Here is a 16,512-nt window from a genome sequence, read left to right as displayed (position 1 = left end):
AGACTTACTTTTTGACACCTTGTAAACTTTAGTTTTTTATCATGTGCGTAAATTTCTTACTCAGAAATATAAAATTGCGTAATGCTATCAATGATAGCAGGCTTAGAATCACGTAATCTTTATTTAAATTTTGATGTATTTCATCCAGTGTAATGTAGTTTAGGGAGGTGAGCATGACCATTAATAGCTGTAGATTTTTTCATAAAGTCTTTTGCTTACACTTCTGAATCTTCCTGCATTTGGTCTCCATAGGTATAAAACTATATTTTTCTTTTTTTGGCCATGCCTGCATCATGTGGAGGTTCCCAAACCAGGAATCAAACCCGCCACAGTAGCAAGCCAAGTCGCTGCAGTGACAACACCAGATCCTCAATCCATTGGGCTGCAAGAGGAACTCCAAAACTATATTTGTCTTTATCAACTATAAAGAATGAAAAATAAGTGTTTTATACCAGTTGAGCTCCCAAAAGCCTATATTAGAAACACAGAGATTATATTAGAAATAGTGATTATATTAGAAACACAGAAATCAATAAGACAGCCATTTGATGTTATTTCTCAAAACTTTGTGTAGAAGCAAGATAAGCACATAAATTCAATAGATACAATAAAAGTGATTGCAATATAGTATTGCTAGTTCATTGGTGTAAGCTCTTAGATAGTGTCTGGAGAAGGTATAATTGATCCCTTGCAGGTAGTCAGGATCTTTGTCAAATGTGGGATCCTCATCCTCCTGGAGTAATGTGATATCTTCCTCTGTGTGCCGCTGAGTTGGTAGGAAACAGGAGTGACTGATCATCAGCCCTGTGTAGGGGAGTGGCCCATTCTTCCAGAGTAATTCCTGTCTTGTACCGTCTTGTACCCTCTCTGGATGTTGGGTGTTGAGGGAGACCATTGTTTGCCTGCCTCTGGACAATTCGTAGGAAGGGAAGGACAACGTTACAGGGTGAGGGTGGGAGGCAAGAGGGTAGTAGATAGGGAAGTTCCCTCCATACCATCTGTGTCCTCCTCCTTGCCCATCAGGGCCCTGATTCTTCCTTGGAGGGCTTTTTAAAGAGAGTAGATTAGTTTCCTTTCAGTCTACTAACAGGACTGATTTGTATTTATAAGTACCAGAAATTTAGGCATAGACAGTTATTTTAAGTTGAAATAAGGAAGTTCTCTTGTGGTGCAGCAGGTTAAGGATCTGGCATTGTCATGGTTATGGTGCAGGTCACAACTGTGGCGTGGGTTTGATCCCTGGCCCGGGAATTTTTGTGTCCCGCAAGTGTGGTCAAAAAATAAATAAATTTAAATAAATGGAAGAAACTTACAAAAGGGGCATCAAGGGCACCATTCTTTTTTTTTCTTTTTTCTTTTTTTTTTTTGTCTTTTTGAGGGCTAGGGCACCATTCTTAATTACATAATTTGAAGAGCAACTTCAGCGTTTTCTTACTGTTTTTTAGGCAAATGTTTACCTAAATATTTTGAATGATATTTTTGCCCTTAGCACCTGGCTGCCGTGGAAGAGAGAAAGATCAAGTCTCTAGTAGCTCTCCTGGTGGAAACACAAATGAAGAAACTGGAGATCAAACTTCGACATTTTGAGGAGCTGGAAACCATCATGGACAGAGAGAAAGAAGCTGTAAGTACTTGGAATTTTATAGTGACTTTTTGACAATTAAATTCTGACCACCTTTCATAAAATACAAGCTGAATAAAATAAATGGTGTCCTTTAGCTTGTTGGTGTCCATGGCCACCATCTAACCTTTTCTCAACCATCCTCTATCGTATCAAAAGGATTATCAGCCATTGGTGATAAATAAAAGGAACCTTTTTTCACATTCTGAGAGTAATTATCTAAACCTCAGCCTCTTATACCTCTTGGTTTTTTATCTATGTGAAGGTAGTCTAATTCTTTCTTCTACAAAAGTTGGATCCTAGACTTTTTTTTAATCTCATATAATATATCAATCTTTTTTCTTTTTTATAATGATTTTTATTTTTTCCATTATAGCTGATTTACAGTGTTCTGTCAATATTCTATTGCACAGCAAGGCGACCCAGTCACACATACATGCATACATTTTTTCTCACATTATCATGCTCCATCACAAGTGACCAGACATAGTTCCCAGTGCTATACAGCAGGGATCTTAGACTTTTTTTTTTTTTTTTTTTTTTTTTTAATTGGAGTTCCCATCATGGCTCAGTGGAAGCGAATCTGACTGGTATCCATGAGGATGCAGGTTCGATCCCTGGCCTTGCTCAGTGGGTTAAGGTTCCATTGTTGTCGAGAGCTGTGGTGTAGATCACAAATGAGACTTAGATCTTGCATGGCTGTGGCTGTGGCTGTGTTGTAGGCCGGTAGCTACAGCTCCAATTGGAGAACCTCCATATGCTCTGGTGTGCCCGTAAAATAAATAAATAAATGAATAAATAAAATTTATTTTATTGAGGTATAGTTGATTTACAGTGTGTGTTAGTTTTTGGTATACAGCAGAGTGACTCAGTTTTTAAAAACGTGTGTTATATATACACACACACACACACACATATATATATATATATATATATATACTCATGTTCACTCTCTTTTTCATATTCATTTTCTCTTTCATAGATTATCATGGTATATTGAATATAGTTCCCTGTGCTATACAGTAGGACTTGTCGTTTATCCATTCTATATACAGTGGTTTGCATCTGCTAATCCCAGACTTCCAATCCATCCTTCCCTACCCCATTGGCAACCACAGTTCTATTCTCTGTTAGATTCACAACTTATTTTATAACCTGTTTGTTACCTTCCTTCTCCTGTATGGGGAAGGACAGGTGGAACCAGACCTAGCAGAGCACTCCTAAGCAGCATTTTCTGGAGCTTGTAGATTTGATATAAGGATGTGGCCTAAATAGGACTAAAAGAATTACAAAAGGGGCCAAAAATGAGGAAGGAAGCCACAAAAAGTAACAAACATAGATGCAGGGAACATTTGGTTATAAAGAGAATTTGGGGAGAGAACAGAGATTAAGTTCTTCGGAGGTTTTTTTTTTTTCTTTTCCTTAGGTTCCCAGGCTAGGGGTGGAATCGAAGCTACAGCTTCTGGCCTACACCACAGCTCACGGCAATGGCGGATCCTTAACCCACTGAGCAAGGCCAGGGATCAAACCTGCATCTTCATGGATACTAGTCTTGTTCGTTAACTGCTGAGCCACAATGTGAACTCCAAGAAACTTATTTTTAAATGGAGTTCCCTGGTGGCCCAGCTGTGATGTGTGTTACTGCTGTGGCTCAGTTTCAGTCCATGCCTTGGGAACTTCCATGTGCCGCAGGTGCAGCCAAAAAACAATTTTTTTTTTAATAAGTTGACTTGAAAAGGAATTGATGACTTTCTAAACAATTTGACTAAATTTGAGGGTTAAGTTAGGACTTTTTCTGATTTTCAGTTTTTTTATCAGGATGCCAGATATTAATATCCCTAAATGATATAACCTTAAGGTTAAACTATTCCAGAAGAGTTTAAATTTTAGGGATCTGTTTGCATTGTTAAACTGTTTCTTAGGGGTCAATCCAAGCAAGTCCTCTGGCAAATTTTTCATGATGAGTAGCTCAGTAACTGTCACAGCAGCTCATTTTCATTTTGTCCTAAGACCTATTCTGCTATTTAACAAGGGCATTCTGGCTCCACGAGGAAAGAGAGGCTGCTCCACTAATTATTCTACCCACGCCCTATGCTGTCCCTTCCCCAGTTCCCTAGCCCTGTAATTTACTTCCCGCATCACTGTCCCTCTTCTGCCCTAAAAGCTACTGGCCACCCCATTCTCATCTCCATCACCCTCTCTGCACCATCTATGCCTCAGTACATCACACCTTGCAGGCTGCCTTCATAGCCAGGTTGTCTGCCACCTGTGTGCATCTTACTCCTCAAACAGCAAGGCCCTTTTTTCCTACTCTTGATGATCTTCTACATCCCTCAGCCCTGCTGTGGGTGACATGCCTGCCCTGTTTGCTACAGTGGCAGCCTAACAGAGCACTTACTTACTATATTGTAATTGTTGGTTCATGCTTCTGCCTCCCATACCAGAGTGCATATACTCTTTGAGGACAGAATTTGTTAAGCATCTTTGTTCACACAGAACTGGCACATCATAGACTCTTGTTTAAGTGTCTGTTGAATGGACATATGCCAATATCAATGTCAGAAGCTGGGAAAGTAGAAAGGAAAGTTTACCTTTGGGGGCCTTATTTTAGTTTAGTGGAGAAGACAGTCAAGAAAACAAGTGATAATATAGTGTGTTCAGTAGTCCTGTGGGAACATACCTGTCCACCTGGAAGATGCAGAGAGGGAGAGGGTGCTAGAGAAAACATCTCCAGGTAAGCTGAAGTTTGGATGAATGATTATTTGTGTTTATCTTATCCTAATAAGCTGCCCTTTTGTCATTTGGTAGTTTTGTTTGTTTGATTGTTTTGTGTTTTTTTAGGGTACTTGCGATAATAGGGGGCTATGTAATATATTGGCACATGAGAATTCAAATGATGATTGTGTAGTTCCCACTAGCAGTCTTAGGTGCCTTGCTGTCATTCATAAAGCAGAACTAATGTTTAGCCTGGAAAATTATTATGACTTTTGACTGGGCACTTAATAGAACTATGTCGAGGTTGTCATGGGGCTCTTTTCTCAGCTCTAAGTCATTTTCTTCTCAGAGGGTGGACTTGTCGATCCCTCACTCTTTTAAAACCCCTGGGTGGGGGTTCCCGTCGTGGCGCAGTGGTTAACGAACCTGATTAGGAACCATGAGGTTGCGGGTTCGATCCCTGGCCTTTCTCAGTAGGTTAACGATCCGGCGTTGCTGTGAGCTGTGGTGTAGGTTGCAGACGCAGCTCTGATCCTGAGTTGCTGTGGCTCTGGCGTAGGCCGGTGGCTACAGCTCCGATTCGACCCCTAGCCTGGGAACCTCCATATGCCGTGGGAGCAGCCCAAGAAATAGCAAAAAGACCAAAAACAAAAAAAACAAACAAAACAAAACAAAACAAAAACCCTAGGGGAACCTTCTGCCCCTGAAATAGAGCCCTTACCCCCTTCGCAGTTATCTCCATTGGTTTTCAGACATTCGGGGGCAGTGTGTAATGGCTCTTGGCCTTTCTAAAGTTACTTTTATGCTGTGAATTTTTAATAGTTATTTATCTCAGATTATTTAAGTCAACTGTGTTTTTCTTAACTTGAATCTATTTTTTTCTGTTAGTTTTTGCTCTTTAGGGCCACAGCTGAGTCATATGGAAGTTCTCAGGCTAGGGGTCTAATCGGAGCTGTAGCCACCGGCCTACACCACAGCTACGGTAACAAGGGATCCGAGCTGTGTCTGTGACATACATACACCACAGCTCATGGCAACACCAGATCCTTAACCCACTGAGTGACAACAGATACTCATGGATACTAGTTGAGTTCTTTAACCACTGAGCCACAACAGGAACTCCTGTTAGTTTTTCTTTCTTTCTTTTTTGTTTTTTGTTTTTTTTTTGCTTTTTAGGGTCACATTCGTGGCATATGGAGGTTCCCAGGCTAGGGGTCGAATCGGAGCTACCACTGCTGGCCTGTGCCACTACCACAGCAAAGTCAGAAACGAGCTTTGTCTGCAACCTACACCACAGCTCACAGCAACACTGGATCCTTAACCCACTGAGAGAGGCCAGAGATAGAACCTGCGTCCTCATGGATAATAGGTTCGTTCCCACAGAGCCATAACAGGAACTCCCAGGATATTTTGTAAATAAAAGAGCAATCAGAAATGTGGGAAAACATTCTACTGAATCTTTTTTCATCACAGAAGTTTGCTCTTCTAAAATTCCTTGGTGGTTGGCTTGCCTTTTCTTTTTCCTTTTTTTTTTTTTAATTTTTAAATTAAAATATAGTTGATTTATAATGTGCCAATTTCTGCTGTATAGCAAAGTGACTCAATCATGTATATATAAATTCTTCTATGTGTGTAACATTTTCCATCATGGTTTATCTCTGGGGATTAAATACAGCTCCCGGTGCTATATAGTAGGGGCTTATTGTCTCTCCATTCTGAATTGGCCTGCTTTTTCTTAATTAGCATTTAATGCGGGGAAATTAATTGTACAAGATAGTCCCTAGCTGTAGACATTGTATGTCAGTTGCATGATTGTATTAGTTATTACTGTGTAAAATATTACCCCAAAGCAATGACTGAAAACAGTATCTCACCTGTTATCTGAGAGCAGCTTTCCTGGGGGGTTTGGTCTCAGGGTCTCTCATGAGGTTGCAGTCTTCTTAAGGTTCAGCTGGGCTGGAGGGTGTACCTCCAAACTTGTTCATTCTGTTCTTATCAGGAGGCTTCAGTTCCTTGCCACGTGGGCCTTTCCATAATGCTCCTCATAAAGTGGCTTCTCTCAGAGCAAGTGACTAAAAAGAGCAAGAACACGAAAGAGCACCCAAAACAGAAGCCACAGGGTCTTTTATAACCTAAACCTGACAGTCACATCCTTTCACTTCTGCTGTATTCTTTCAGTCCCATGGCCCAGCCTTGGTTCTACAATTGGGTGGGGCTGTGGGTGGACAGGGTTCAGGGGGAAAAGCATAAATATTAGCAAGTGGAATCATTGGGGACCACTTGGAGGCTCACTCTCACAATATCCAAAAAGTCCTACAGGGAGTTTCTGTCGTGGCTCATTGGAAACAAATCTGACTGGCATCCATGAGGACGCAGGTTCGATCCCTGGTCTTGCTCAGTGGGTTACGGATCCTGCGTTGCCGTGAGCTGTGTTGTAGGTCGCAGACGCAGCTCGGATCTGGGGTTGCTATGGCAGTGGTATAAGCGGCCGCAGCTCCAATACAACCCCTAGCCTGGGAACCTCCATATGCCAGGGGTGCAGCCCTAAAAAGCCAAAAAAACAAAAAACAAAAAAAAGTCTTACAATCTTTATAACGGCTTCCATTCATTTCTTTTCTTTGTTTTTATTTTATGTTTTATATTTTTTGGTCTTTTTAGGGCTGTTCCTGTGGTATACGGAAGTTCCCAGGCTAGGGGTCAAGTTGGAACTGTACCTGCCAACCTACACCACAGCCACAGCAACACAGGATCTGAGCAGCGCCTGTGACCTACACAAAGCTCACAGAAACTTCATATCCCTAACCCACTGAGCGAGGCCAGGGATTGAACCTCTGTCCTCATGGATACTAGGCAGGTTTCTCAGCACTGAGCTACAATGGGAACTCCTGGCTTCTGTTCATTTCATGTACAAGGCATAACCTATTTTTCTCCATCCCAGCAATAGTTATCTGGTCCTTCCCTGTTAGCAAGCAGAGCTATGGCTATTTTCCTACTGATGATTTCCTTTCCTCACAGGAAATTTGTGGGGATTGAGAGAACTATGGCATGTGCCTGGCCCACTGCCTAGAACACAGAGTAAGTGTGCAATAAATATTTATGGCTCCCTTTATGCACACTGGTCATCAACAACTATATATTAAATTACCTTTGTTGGCTTTATGAACATTTATTGGGCCAGTCACTGTGCTGAGCTAATCTCTCAAAAACTGTGAGGAAGCCATTAGCAAGAATATGCTGATTGCTTTCAGTTTCCTCAGACAAGAATCCAGCAGTAATGCTGGATGGGAACATGAGGCCCTTTCTTGTTAACCCTCCTCATAGACGAGGAGACTGAGCTTGAATAGGGTACATTCCATGTACCTCACTCAGATCACACAGTTCATAAATGACAGGGCCAAGTCTAAAACCTGTTTGTTGTGTGTTTTTAATCTATGACGTTATAATTTACAAAGAAACGAACCATTTTAACTTACAGACTCTGAAATAAGTAAGGTTTTATCCCTCTGTTATGACTTAGGAAAGTTGAAATTACGGAAGGTAATCAGGTCAGCCAGGAATCGAGTGTTCTGACCCATTGTCTGATGTGCTGCCTACCACACTGCCCCAGTTCACTGCAGGGTGTGATCCTGATCATTTTTACCCAGTAAGCAGTACCTTCAGGACATGCTTTTAATTTTTTTTAACTAAAGTATGGTTGATTTATGTTGTGTCATTTTCTGCTGTAGTGTCTCAGTCACACATGTGTATGTATTCTCTTTCCCACATTATCCTCCATCATGTTTTATTACAAGAAACAGGATATATAGTTCCCTGTGCTATACAAGAGGACCTCATTGCTTACATTCTAAATGTAATAGTTTGCATCCACTAATCCCAAACTCCCAGTCCACCCCATTCCCTCCCTCCTTCCCCTGGGCAATCACACGTTCTCTCTTCTCTATGTCTGTGAGTCTGTTTCTGTTCTGTGGATAGGTTCATTTGTGCTATTTTTTTAGATTCTACATATAACATATCATATGGTATTTGTCTTTCTCTTTGTGACTTACTTCACTTAGTATGAGAACCTAATTTTGCATCCATGTTGCTGCAAATGGCATTATTTCGCTCTTTTTGATGGCTGAGTAGGACATACTTTTTTTAATTAAACATTTGGTTTTGTTTACGTAGCAATAGACTTCAAAAATCTTTTGTTAGCCTTTCAGAGTCAGATATGAAGTTTCTTTTTCTAATAACTTAAAATTAGCTTAAATCTTAACATGTTTAGTAATTAAGAATAAGAATATATAACAATTTAATATCTTTTATAGACACTATGAATACAGCTGTAATTAAAGCTCAGTAGCGGTTGTTTCAGCCTTCTCATAAAGTACTAATATTAGAGGGAGGCAGTTAAGGAATGTACAAAATATGTCCAGGAAATGACATAATAAAAAACTATTGACTCCAGTTGAGGCAAGGATGCTGAACTGGCACTTAGGGCTCTGCCCAACAACATCCTTCCATACCAAGCAGATAGTACATGTCAGTCAAGAGAGCAGGTTAGATACGGGCTCTTGGAGATTGGGGAGAACTGGAGCGTCTGGGTCCTACCTGAATGAAACAAAACTTTGAGGCCATCATGAATAGATCCGTGAGCTGATCTCATCTATAGTTTTTGGACTTCATTTGGCTAGGCATAGAAATTGTTTACCTTCAGAAAAGAGAGACAGTAGGAAACTGAAATCTGAGAAACCCAGACTCGGTGACATTGACCCAAAGATAATGGGAATATTTAAATTTAGTAAAGGGGAGGCCATGGTTGGCTGAGATGATTAAGGAAAGCTTACTAGTAGAGAAAGGACTGATCTGAGCTGTAAAAAAGCCCAAATCCACAAATGTGAAGAAAAGGGCATGATTGTGGAGGAGACTGAAGAGGCAGCCTACCCAGAGCTGATGGCTTTCACAGCATAGGCAATGGATTAAGGTCCTTGGTTCATTTGGCAAATGTTTATTAAGCACCTACATTGTTCTAGGCATATTAGGTGCTGAGGATACACTAGTGAATAAAACCCCGCAAAACTCTTTGCCTTAGTAGAGCTTAAGTAAGATGTTAGATGTTATATGCTACGTGTGCATATGTATGCATAGTTAATGTGTATGTATACATACTATATGTTATGGGCTGGGAGATAAAATTGGGAAGGGCAAGGTCTGGATTTCAGTTCTAAGTTTTATCATCTGATTAGGCCCTATTGAGAAACTGATAATTTGGTGAATGTGTCTAAGCCCTGGAAACAGCCAGCTAGAGCCTCTGAGGCAGAATCATGACTGTCATGTTGGGAACTGAGGAGTAGGTGAGTGGGTTGGGGCCTGGGTGAGCAGGAGGAGTTAAGAGGATAAAGTCAGAGATAATGTCCTCCTGGCCACAGAATTCCCAGTACTTTCCTTTTACTCTGATTAAAATGTGGAATACATGCAAAGTGCTAGTGTGATCTTCCTTACATTTAAGTGGGGATCAGTCTATCTGCTGTTTATAGAGAATAAATTTAAAGGTTGCAGAGTTAGAAAAGGGGAGACTGGGAAGGAGGCTGTTAAGATAATCTACATGAGATGGTGGCGGTAGGCATGGAAGTGAAGATCAATGGTCAAGTTCTGGGTAGAGTTTAAAGGTATTGCCAATAGGATGTGATTTTAGAAAGGTTTGTTGTACGTTACAGCAAATTAAGGAACAAGAATAGAAAGTTAACTTCATACTTCCCCAGAAGAATTCTTTTTAATGTTGTTTTCTGCTTGTTCATAGTAATTCACCTCAGTACTGCCTGTCAAATTATTGACTCTCTTGTTAGATGTGCACCATGATGTTACAAGTTGTTTTGTTATAATGGCCAAACACAGGGTATATCGAAGTTCCCACGCCAGGGACTGAATCTGTGCTGCAGCTGTGGCAGTGCTGGATCCTTTATTTTTTATTTATTTATTTATTTTTGTCTTTTTGCCATTTCTTGGGCCACTCCCACAGCATATGGAGGTTCCCAGGCTAGGGGTCCAGTCGGAGCTGTAGCTGCCAGCCTACGCCAGAGCCACAGCAACGCGGAATCCGAGCTGCGTCTGAGACCTACACCACAGCTCACGGCAATGCCGTGTGCCGGATCGTTGACCCACTGAGAAAGGCCAGGGACCAAACCCGCAACCTCATGGTTCCTAGTCGGGTTCGTTAACCACTGCGCCACAACAGGAACTCCAAGTGCTGGATCCTTTAACCGACTATGCTGGGCCCAGGATCTAACCCTTGCCTCTGCAGTTTGATTCTTAAATTGCTGCTCGACAGCGGGAACTCTGTTATGGGTAGTTTTATTTGAGATTAAGAAAGCTATATTTAGCAGGTTTACTTCTGAGTCAAAATAGATGTGGCCTCAGGCAGCAGGCACATTACAAAGAAACAATGACCAGTCACAACTATTGTGCAGACTTTCCTTTAGGTTTCCGCCTCCAAAAGCACAGGTAGAGGCAGAAAGATAAGAGTTATGTTATTTGTTTTTCCAGAGGTTTAAGAAGGAATGAATATGTCTGGTTTTTTAATTTAAGTAGATGTCTGGCAACTGACATAAAACCTTTCAAAGAAAGGTGTGTTTATTTACTTCAGTTCCGAGGCCAAGTAGTCAGAGGCTTCAAGACTCAGCTGATATTTCAAGCCCTCGGCAGGGTAAATGGATTTTTGAGCCCCCACCTCCTTTTACTCTTTCTCACCCCTCCCTGTTTTATGCAGATGAAATTGGGAGAAGAGCTCTGTGTGAATTTCAGCTGCACTTGCAGCTGTGTGTGCATTTGGGGTCTTGGTGTAGAAAAGTGCCCTTGTTATGTTCCAGTTCCGCTTGGATTCGACTACTTTATACACACACAGTATGGGAGTGAAGGGGAAGAGGAAGGCAGGGTTTGAATGCAGTGGAGGATGGGGGTGTCTTCAGATCGTGGCCACAGGCAGCTTTGTATGGAACTGGGTTCCCTAGAGCCAGATTGGATCCTTGAAAGAAAGTGAACAGATTCATCAATGCCCTATTTACTTGAACAGTTTACACTGTTGGGTTTAGCTATTGGGACTTTATATATAGTCCTCAGAAATAGAAGAGAGAAGAATACCACGTTATCTGAAGCATGTAATAACTTGGGCAATTTGGCTATTTTGTGATTACAAAGGTCATTGTGTGATGAAAGTTTTTTTCAAGTGATAAGTGAATAAATTAAAAAGTGTCTTCTATCCTCAATTTCATTCCTAGCAATAATCACTGTTAATAGTTTTGTGTCTTCCAAAACATTTTCAGTGTGCACACAATGTTTATGCATGGACACAAAGGGTTTACTTTTTTAATATAATTGACTAGTTATAAATATTGTTGCCACTTTTTTGTTATGTTTTTACTTGTGTATCTCAGACATAACCTTACATCAAAAATAATACTTTAGGAGTTCCTGCTGTGGTGCAACGGTATAGGCAGCATTTCTTTAGCACCAGGACATAGGTTCAGTCCTCAGCCCAGCACAGTGGATTAAAGGATCCAGCGTTGCTGCAGCTGTAGTTCAGGTCTAATCTTTGGCTCCATATACCACAGGGCGGCTAAAAAATGAGGGGGAAAAAATTTAGTGATACACACATACAGTTTTGATTTCCAGATGTAGAATCACTGGGTCAATGGCTTCATGAATTTCACGTTTGCTCAGTATTATCAGACTCTCCTCAAAAATTCGCAGTTCACATTAACGTTCGATTGCCACAAAAGTGAATGCAGTCTTCATTTGGATTCAATAACAATAGGAATCCATAAAAGAGAGGTATTTATTTTGGGGGGGCAGATTGTGACTATAAGCTCTATTGCATGTGCTCTAAAGCAGAAGTGTCCTCCTGGAGTCAGGTAATTGACCTACTGTCTGGACATTGCTTTCACTCCAGAGGACCTATTATTCCACAGTGGATCTCAAGCTTAAAATGGGTTTGTTTGTTTGTTTTAGGGCCACACCCACAGCATATGGAGGTTCCTGGGCTAGGGGTTGAATCGGAGCTGTAGCCACTGGCTTATACCACAGCCACTGCAACTCGGGATCCAAGCTGCATCTGTGACCTGCATCACAGCTCATGGCAATGCCTGATCCTTAACCCACTGAGTGAGGCCAGGGATCAAACCTTCGTCCTCATGGATGCTAGTCAGATGCATTTCCACTGAGCCCTGATGGGAGTTCCTAAACTGGGTTCTTTTTAGAGTATGTGTGTGTATATTTAATTATATCCTTTAAAATTTTTCAGATTACTTTTAATTACCTTCTGTGTTTTGAAATAACAAATGAAGCTCAAGAAGAAATTATTATTGAAGTTAGTTCATTTGTAGACAAGGAAAATAGGGCAGATTTTTTTTTTTCCAAGATTAACACCTTGATGAGAAAGTCAGTTACCAAAGAAAGGATGGATTGGTTTAAAAAAAAAAAAAAAATTCCCTTGAGAGACACAAAATCTTCCTCCAGTAATGGTTCAGCATTTTATTTTATTTTATTTATTTATTTATTTATTTATTTATTTATTTATTTATTTATTTATTTTGCTTTTTAGGGCCATACCTGAGACATATGGAAGTCCCCAGGCTAGGGATCGAGATGGAGCTATGGCTGCTAGCGTATACCATAGCCACAGCAAAACAGGATCCATAACCCACTGGACCAGGCCAGGAATTGAACCCACATCCTCATGATTACTAGTCAGATTTGTTTCCACTGTGCCACAATGGGAATTCCCAGTTCAACTTTTTAAAAAGCAGATCTTTTGAGAAGTTCTTGCTGTGGCACAGTGAGTTAAAATTCAACTGCAGTGGCTCATGTTGCTGAGGAGGTGCAGGTTCAGTCTGGCCGGGCACAGTAGGTTGAAGGATCCAGCATTGCTGCAACTATGGCATAGGTTGAAATAAAATATAAGCAGATTTTGATCTATATTCTATAGTTCTTACAGGACTTCAGCCAAGCTCTCCAGACCATTAGCGATTCAATAAGAACATAGGTTGAGGTTCTTTTCTGGCAATCTGTTTAAGTCTAACCTCAGCAAAGTGCTAAATTTCCTGGAAAGAATAATTGGAAGAAAGCAAAACCCAAGACTAATGGTTAGATTATTTAGATTCCTTTTCTTTTAGTCTGCTTCTTACTTACGCTATCTCACTGATTAGTCATCTTGCAGAGCTGGACTTCCAGAGGATTCTCTTGCTATTTACATCTTGTAGCTCTCCTCTCGTTTTGAAAAAAAAAAGATAAGATGAGCCAGTCTTTAGCCTCTTCAAGTTAGCCATAGAAAGTGAAGAGCCCATGCCAGTCTGTAGGACTATGGTAGCACCGTGCCTTCTCTGTCCTGATAACCCTCAACTACACACAAAAGTGTTCCTTTCAGGTCTCCTTCTCCCAAGGGACACTCTGTTAGCCATCTAACCAACACCCAGGACATAAGCTTTACCATCTGCTCTGTTTGCTCTCCTCCTCACCTGGCTATCCGTCTTGTCTCTCTACTATGTCCATGGCTTATCTTCCCAGACCCAGTCCAACTTGACATTCCCCACTTGCCACTTCCTAATAGCTAGTGATGCTTCTCACTAGGTTCCAAGGGACCTTTCCCTAAGCAGCTGTCTGCTAAGAGCCCAGATTCTGAGCTAATTCTCATGCATATTCCATCTAGATTTTGCTAAGGATAGTATGCAGTGTTTATCTGTAGAACTGGCTACTCCCAAGAGCTAAAATGTTACATTTCCTTAATTTACCAAATGCCTTGGACTAGTGCTCTCCAACAGAAATACACTGTGAACCGTATATGTAATTTAAAATTTTCTAGTACCCACATTTAAAAAGTAATAAAATTGTAATAATTTATTTAAGCAAATATAAGCATACAATATTATTTTAACATGTAATCAATATGGGAAATTATTTTTTTCATACTAAGTCTTCAAAATTCAGCCTGTATTTTACATTTACAGCACATCTCATTTTAGATTAGCTGCATTTTAACTGCTCAGTTCCTTCTGACTGCTGTAGGAATGCCTCCCCATGAGTAAGATCTTGCTTTCAAATGGTGGGATAGAACATTATAGAAGAGAAATAGTGCTGCTAACCTTCCTTATGATCTTTATACTACTATCTTCTAGAACTCTGTTTTTATTTTCCTTTATACTCAAGTTAATTTTCTTTGTCAACCCTGGGTTTCAGTTAATTTTGATAGCATTTATGGTGGGCTCCATTTTTCTGATTACTGCCAGGCAGGTGGTTTCTGAATTCCCTGGCACATAAATTAATTATTTCTCTGTATTTTTTTTTTTGTCTTTTGTCTTTGTTGTTGTTGTTGTTGTTGCTATTTCTTGGGCCGCTCCCGCAGCATATGGAGGTTCCCAGGCTAGGGGTCGAATCGGAGCTGTAGCCACCGGCCTACGCCAGAGCCACAGCAACGCGGGATCCGAGCCACGTCTGCAACCTACACCACAGCTCACGGCAACGCCGGATCGTTAACCCACTGAGCAAGGGCAGGGACCGAACCCGCAACCTCATGGTTCCTAGTCGGATTCGTTAACCACTGCGCCACGACGGGAACTCCTTTTCTCTGTATTTTAATTTGGGTCCCAGAAAAATTATCTTGCTTATAGTCTTCAAACAACGATTCATGCAGATTTTTATTTAGGCATCTAATATATGCTGTGAATATGTCACCCAGTATAATTTTGGGTACTTAGAAGCTAAGATTTACAGTGGCACTGCCAAAGTTCTATATAGAAAATGTGTATTTTTGCATCTAAGGCCACGCCCACTCATCCAGAAGACTTAACTCAGGTGTCACATTCTAAAATAGAAACCAAAAGAATCACATACAGAAGAGAGCACCTGGAAATGTTGGTTGGACTAAAATATTAGTATCTGAGGGACTATTAAAAGGAAAAGAGAGACTTGTTGTACCTGGGGAAGAGTAAGGCAGTTGAAGAAACTATTTTTTAAATATCTACATGCCTGCCAAACAAAGGGAATTACATTTGTTCTGGGTCCAGTAGCCCCCACTGGGTGACAGTTACAAGGAAAGGCAGAACTGTATTTAACATAGAGAAGAACTTGACTTCATGCTAGTCAAGAAATAATGCCTTTTTCTCGCACTGATTGTTGCAGGAGGCGAGGTGGCTGTGTAACTGATGAGGTGTGGGGAATTTAGGCATCATGTTAATGTCCTGCCTTGGCATCCAATCCTGAGAGCCTCTCCGTGATATCATTTATCTTCCCCTTTCTTTCCTTAATAGTTAGAACAACAGAGGCAGCAGTTGCTTACTGAACGCCAGAATTTCCACATGGAACAGCTGAAATACGCTGAGTTGCGAGCCCGACAGCAAATGGAACAGCAGCAGCATGGGCAGAACCCTCAACAGGCACACCAGCACTCAGGAGGACCTGGCTTGCCACCACTTGGAGCAGCAGGGCACCCTGGCATGATGCCTCATCAGCAGCCCCCTCCCTACCCTCTAATGCACCACCAGATGCCGCCACCCCATCCACCACAGCCAGGTGAGAAGAAGGCCTTGCTCACAGTATAAGGTGGGGTTGTACCTTGGTACAGAGCATCAAAGGGGCAAACCACAGTGTTGGTGACTTCTAACTGAGATAGTTCAGAATATCCATTGTCATCCAGGAAATTGTAGGCAAATGAAATGGTTTTATAACCAAGACCACATAATGCCTGCCATTTTCTCTTTCTAGGTTCTTCTTAGCATGATGCCTTTTCTTGTATAGGTCAGTAGTGTATCCCCAAGTTCCTTAAAAACTCATCCTTGGATTGTCTACACTTTTTCTTTCCTTTCCCCCCCCCCCTTTTTTGCCCACCCTGCAGTATATGGAGTTCCCAGGCCAGGGGTCGTATCTAAACCCCAATTATAGCAATACCAGATCCTTAACCGCTGGGCCAGGGATCTAAGCTGCGTACCAGTGCTTCCAAGATGCCACCAATCCCATTGCACTACAGAGGGAACCCCAACTCTACACTTTTTTTAAAAATAGATATTTTCAAAGATAGACATATGCAAAAAGAATAATACAGTGAACTCTTAAGCTGCAGCTTCAGCAATAATCACCCTTTCTGCCATTTTTCACTTTTTGCTGTGGAAATCTTCTGGTACAGACAAAAGTAGAGAAAATAGTGTAATAAC

General features: G+C 41.2%; 1 protein-coding gene across 3 annotated transcripts in view; it reads left to right on the top strand.

The window, feature by feature from the left end:
* Nucleotides 1-16,512, top strand: part of SMARCC1 (SWI/SNF related, matrix associated, actin dependent regulator of chromatin subfamily c member 1) — a 166,999-nt gene that overhangs the window by 129,855 nt on the left and 20,632 nt on the right. For all 3 annotated transcript variants that reach the window (XM_084988231.1, XM_021068731.2, XM_084988232.1), the window contains 2 exons: nt 1,490-1,624; nt 15,613-15,874. In XM_084988231.1, coding sequence (XP_084844357.1) covers nt 1,490-1,624; nt 15,613-15,874 — 397 coding nt within the window. The remainder of the gene's footprint in view (nt 1-1,489; nt 1,625-15,612; nt 15,875-16,512) is intronic.

Source organism: Sus scrofa, chromosome 13 (assembly GCF_054392235.1).
Source record: "Sus scrofa isolate SSC_HxYL_T2T_F1_AM1 chromosome 13, Sscrofa_HxYL_maternal_Yorkshire_Landrace_v2.0, whole genome shotgun sequence".
Lineage (NCBI taxonomy): Eukaryota > Metazoa > Chordata > Mammalia > Artiodactyla > Suidae > Sus > Sus scrofa.
This window is presented reverse-complemented; position numbering and strand designations above follow the sequence as displayed.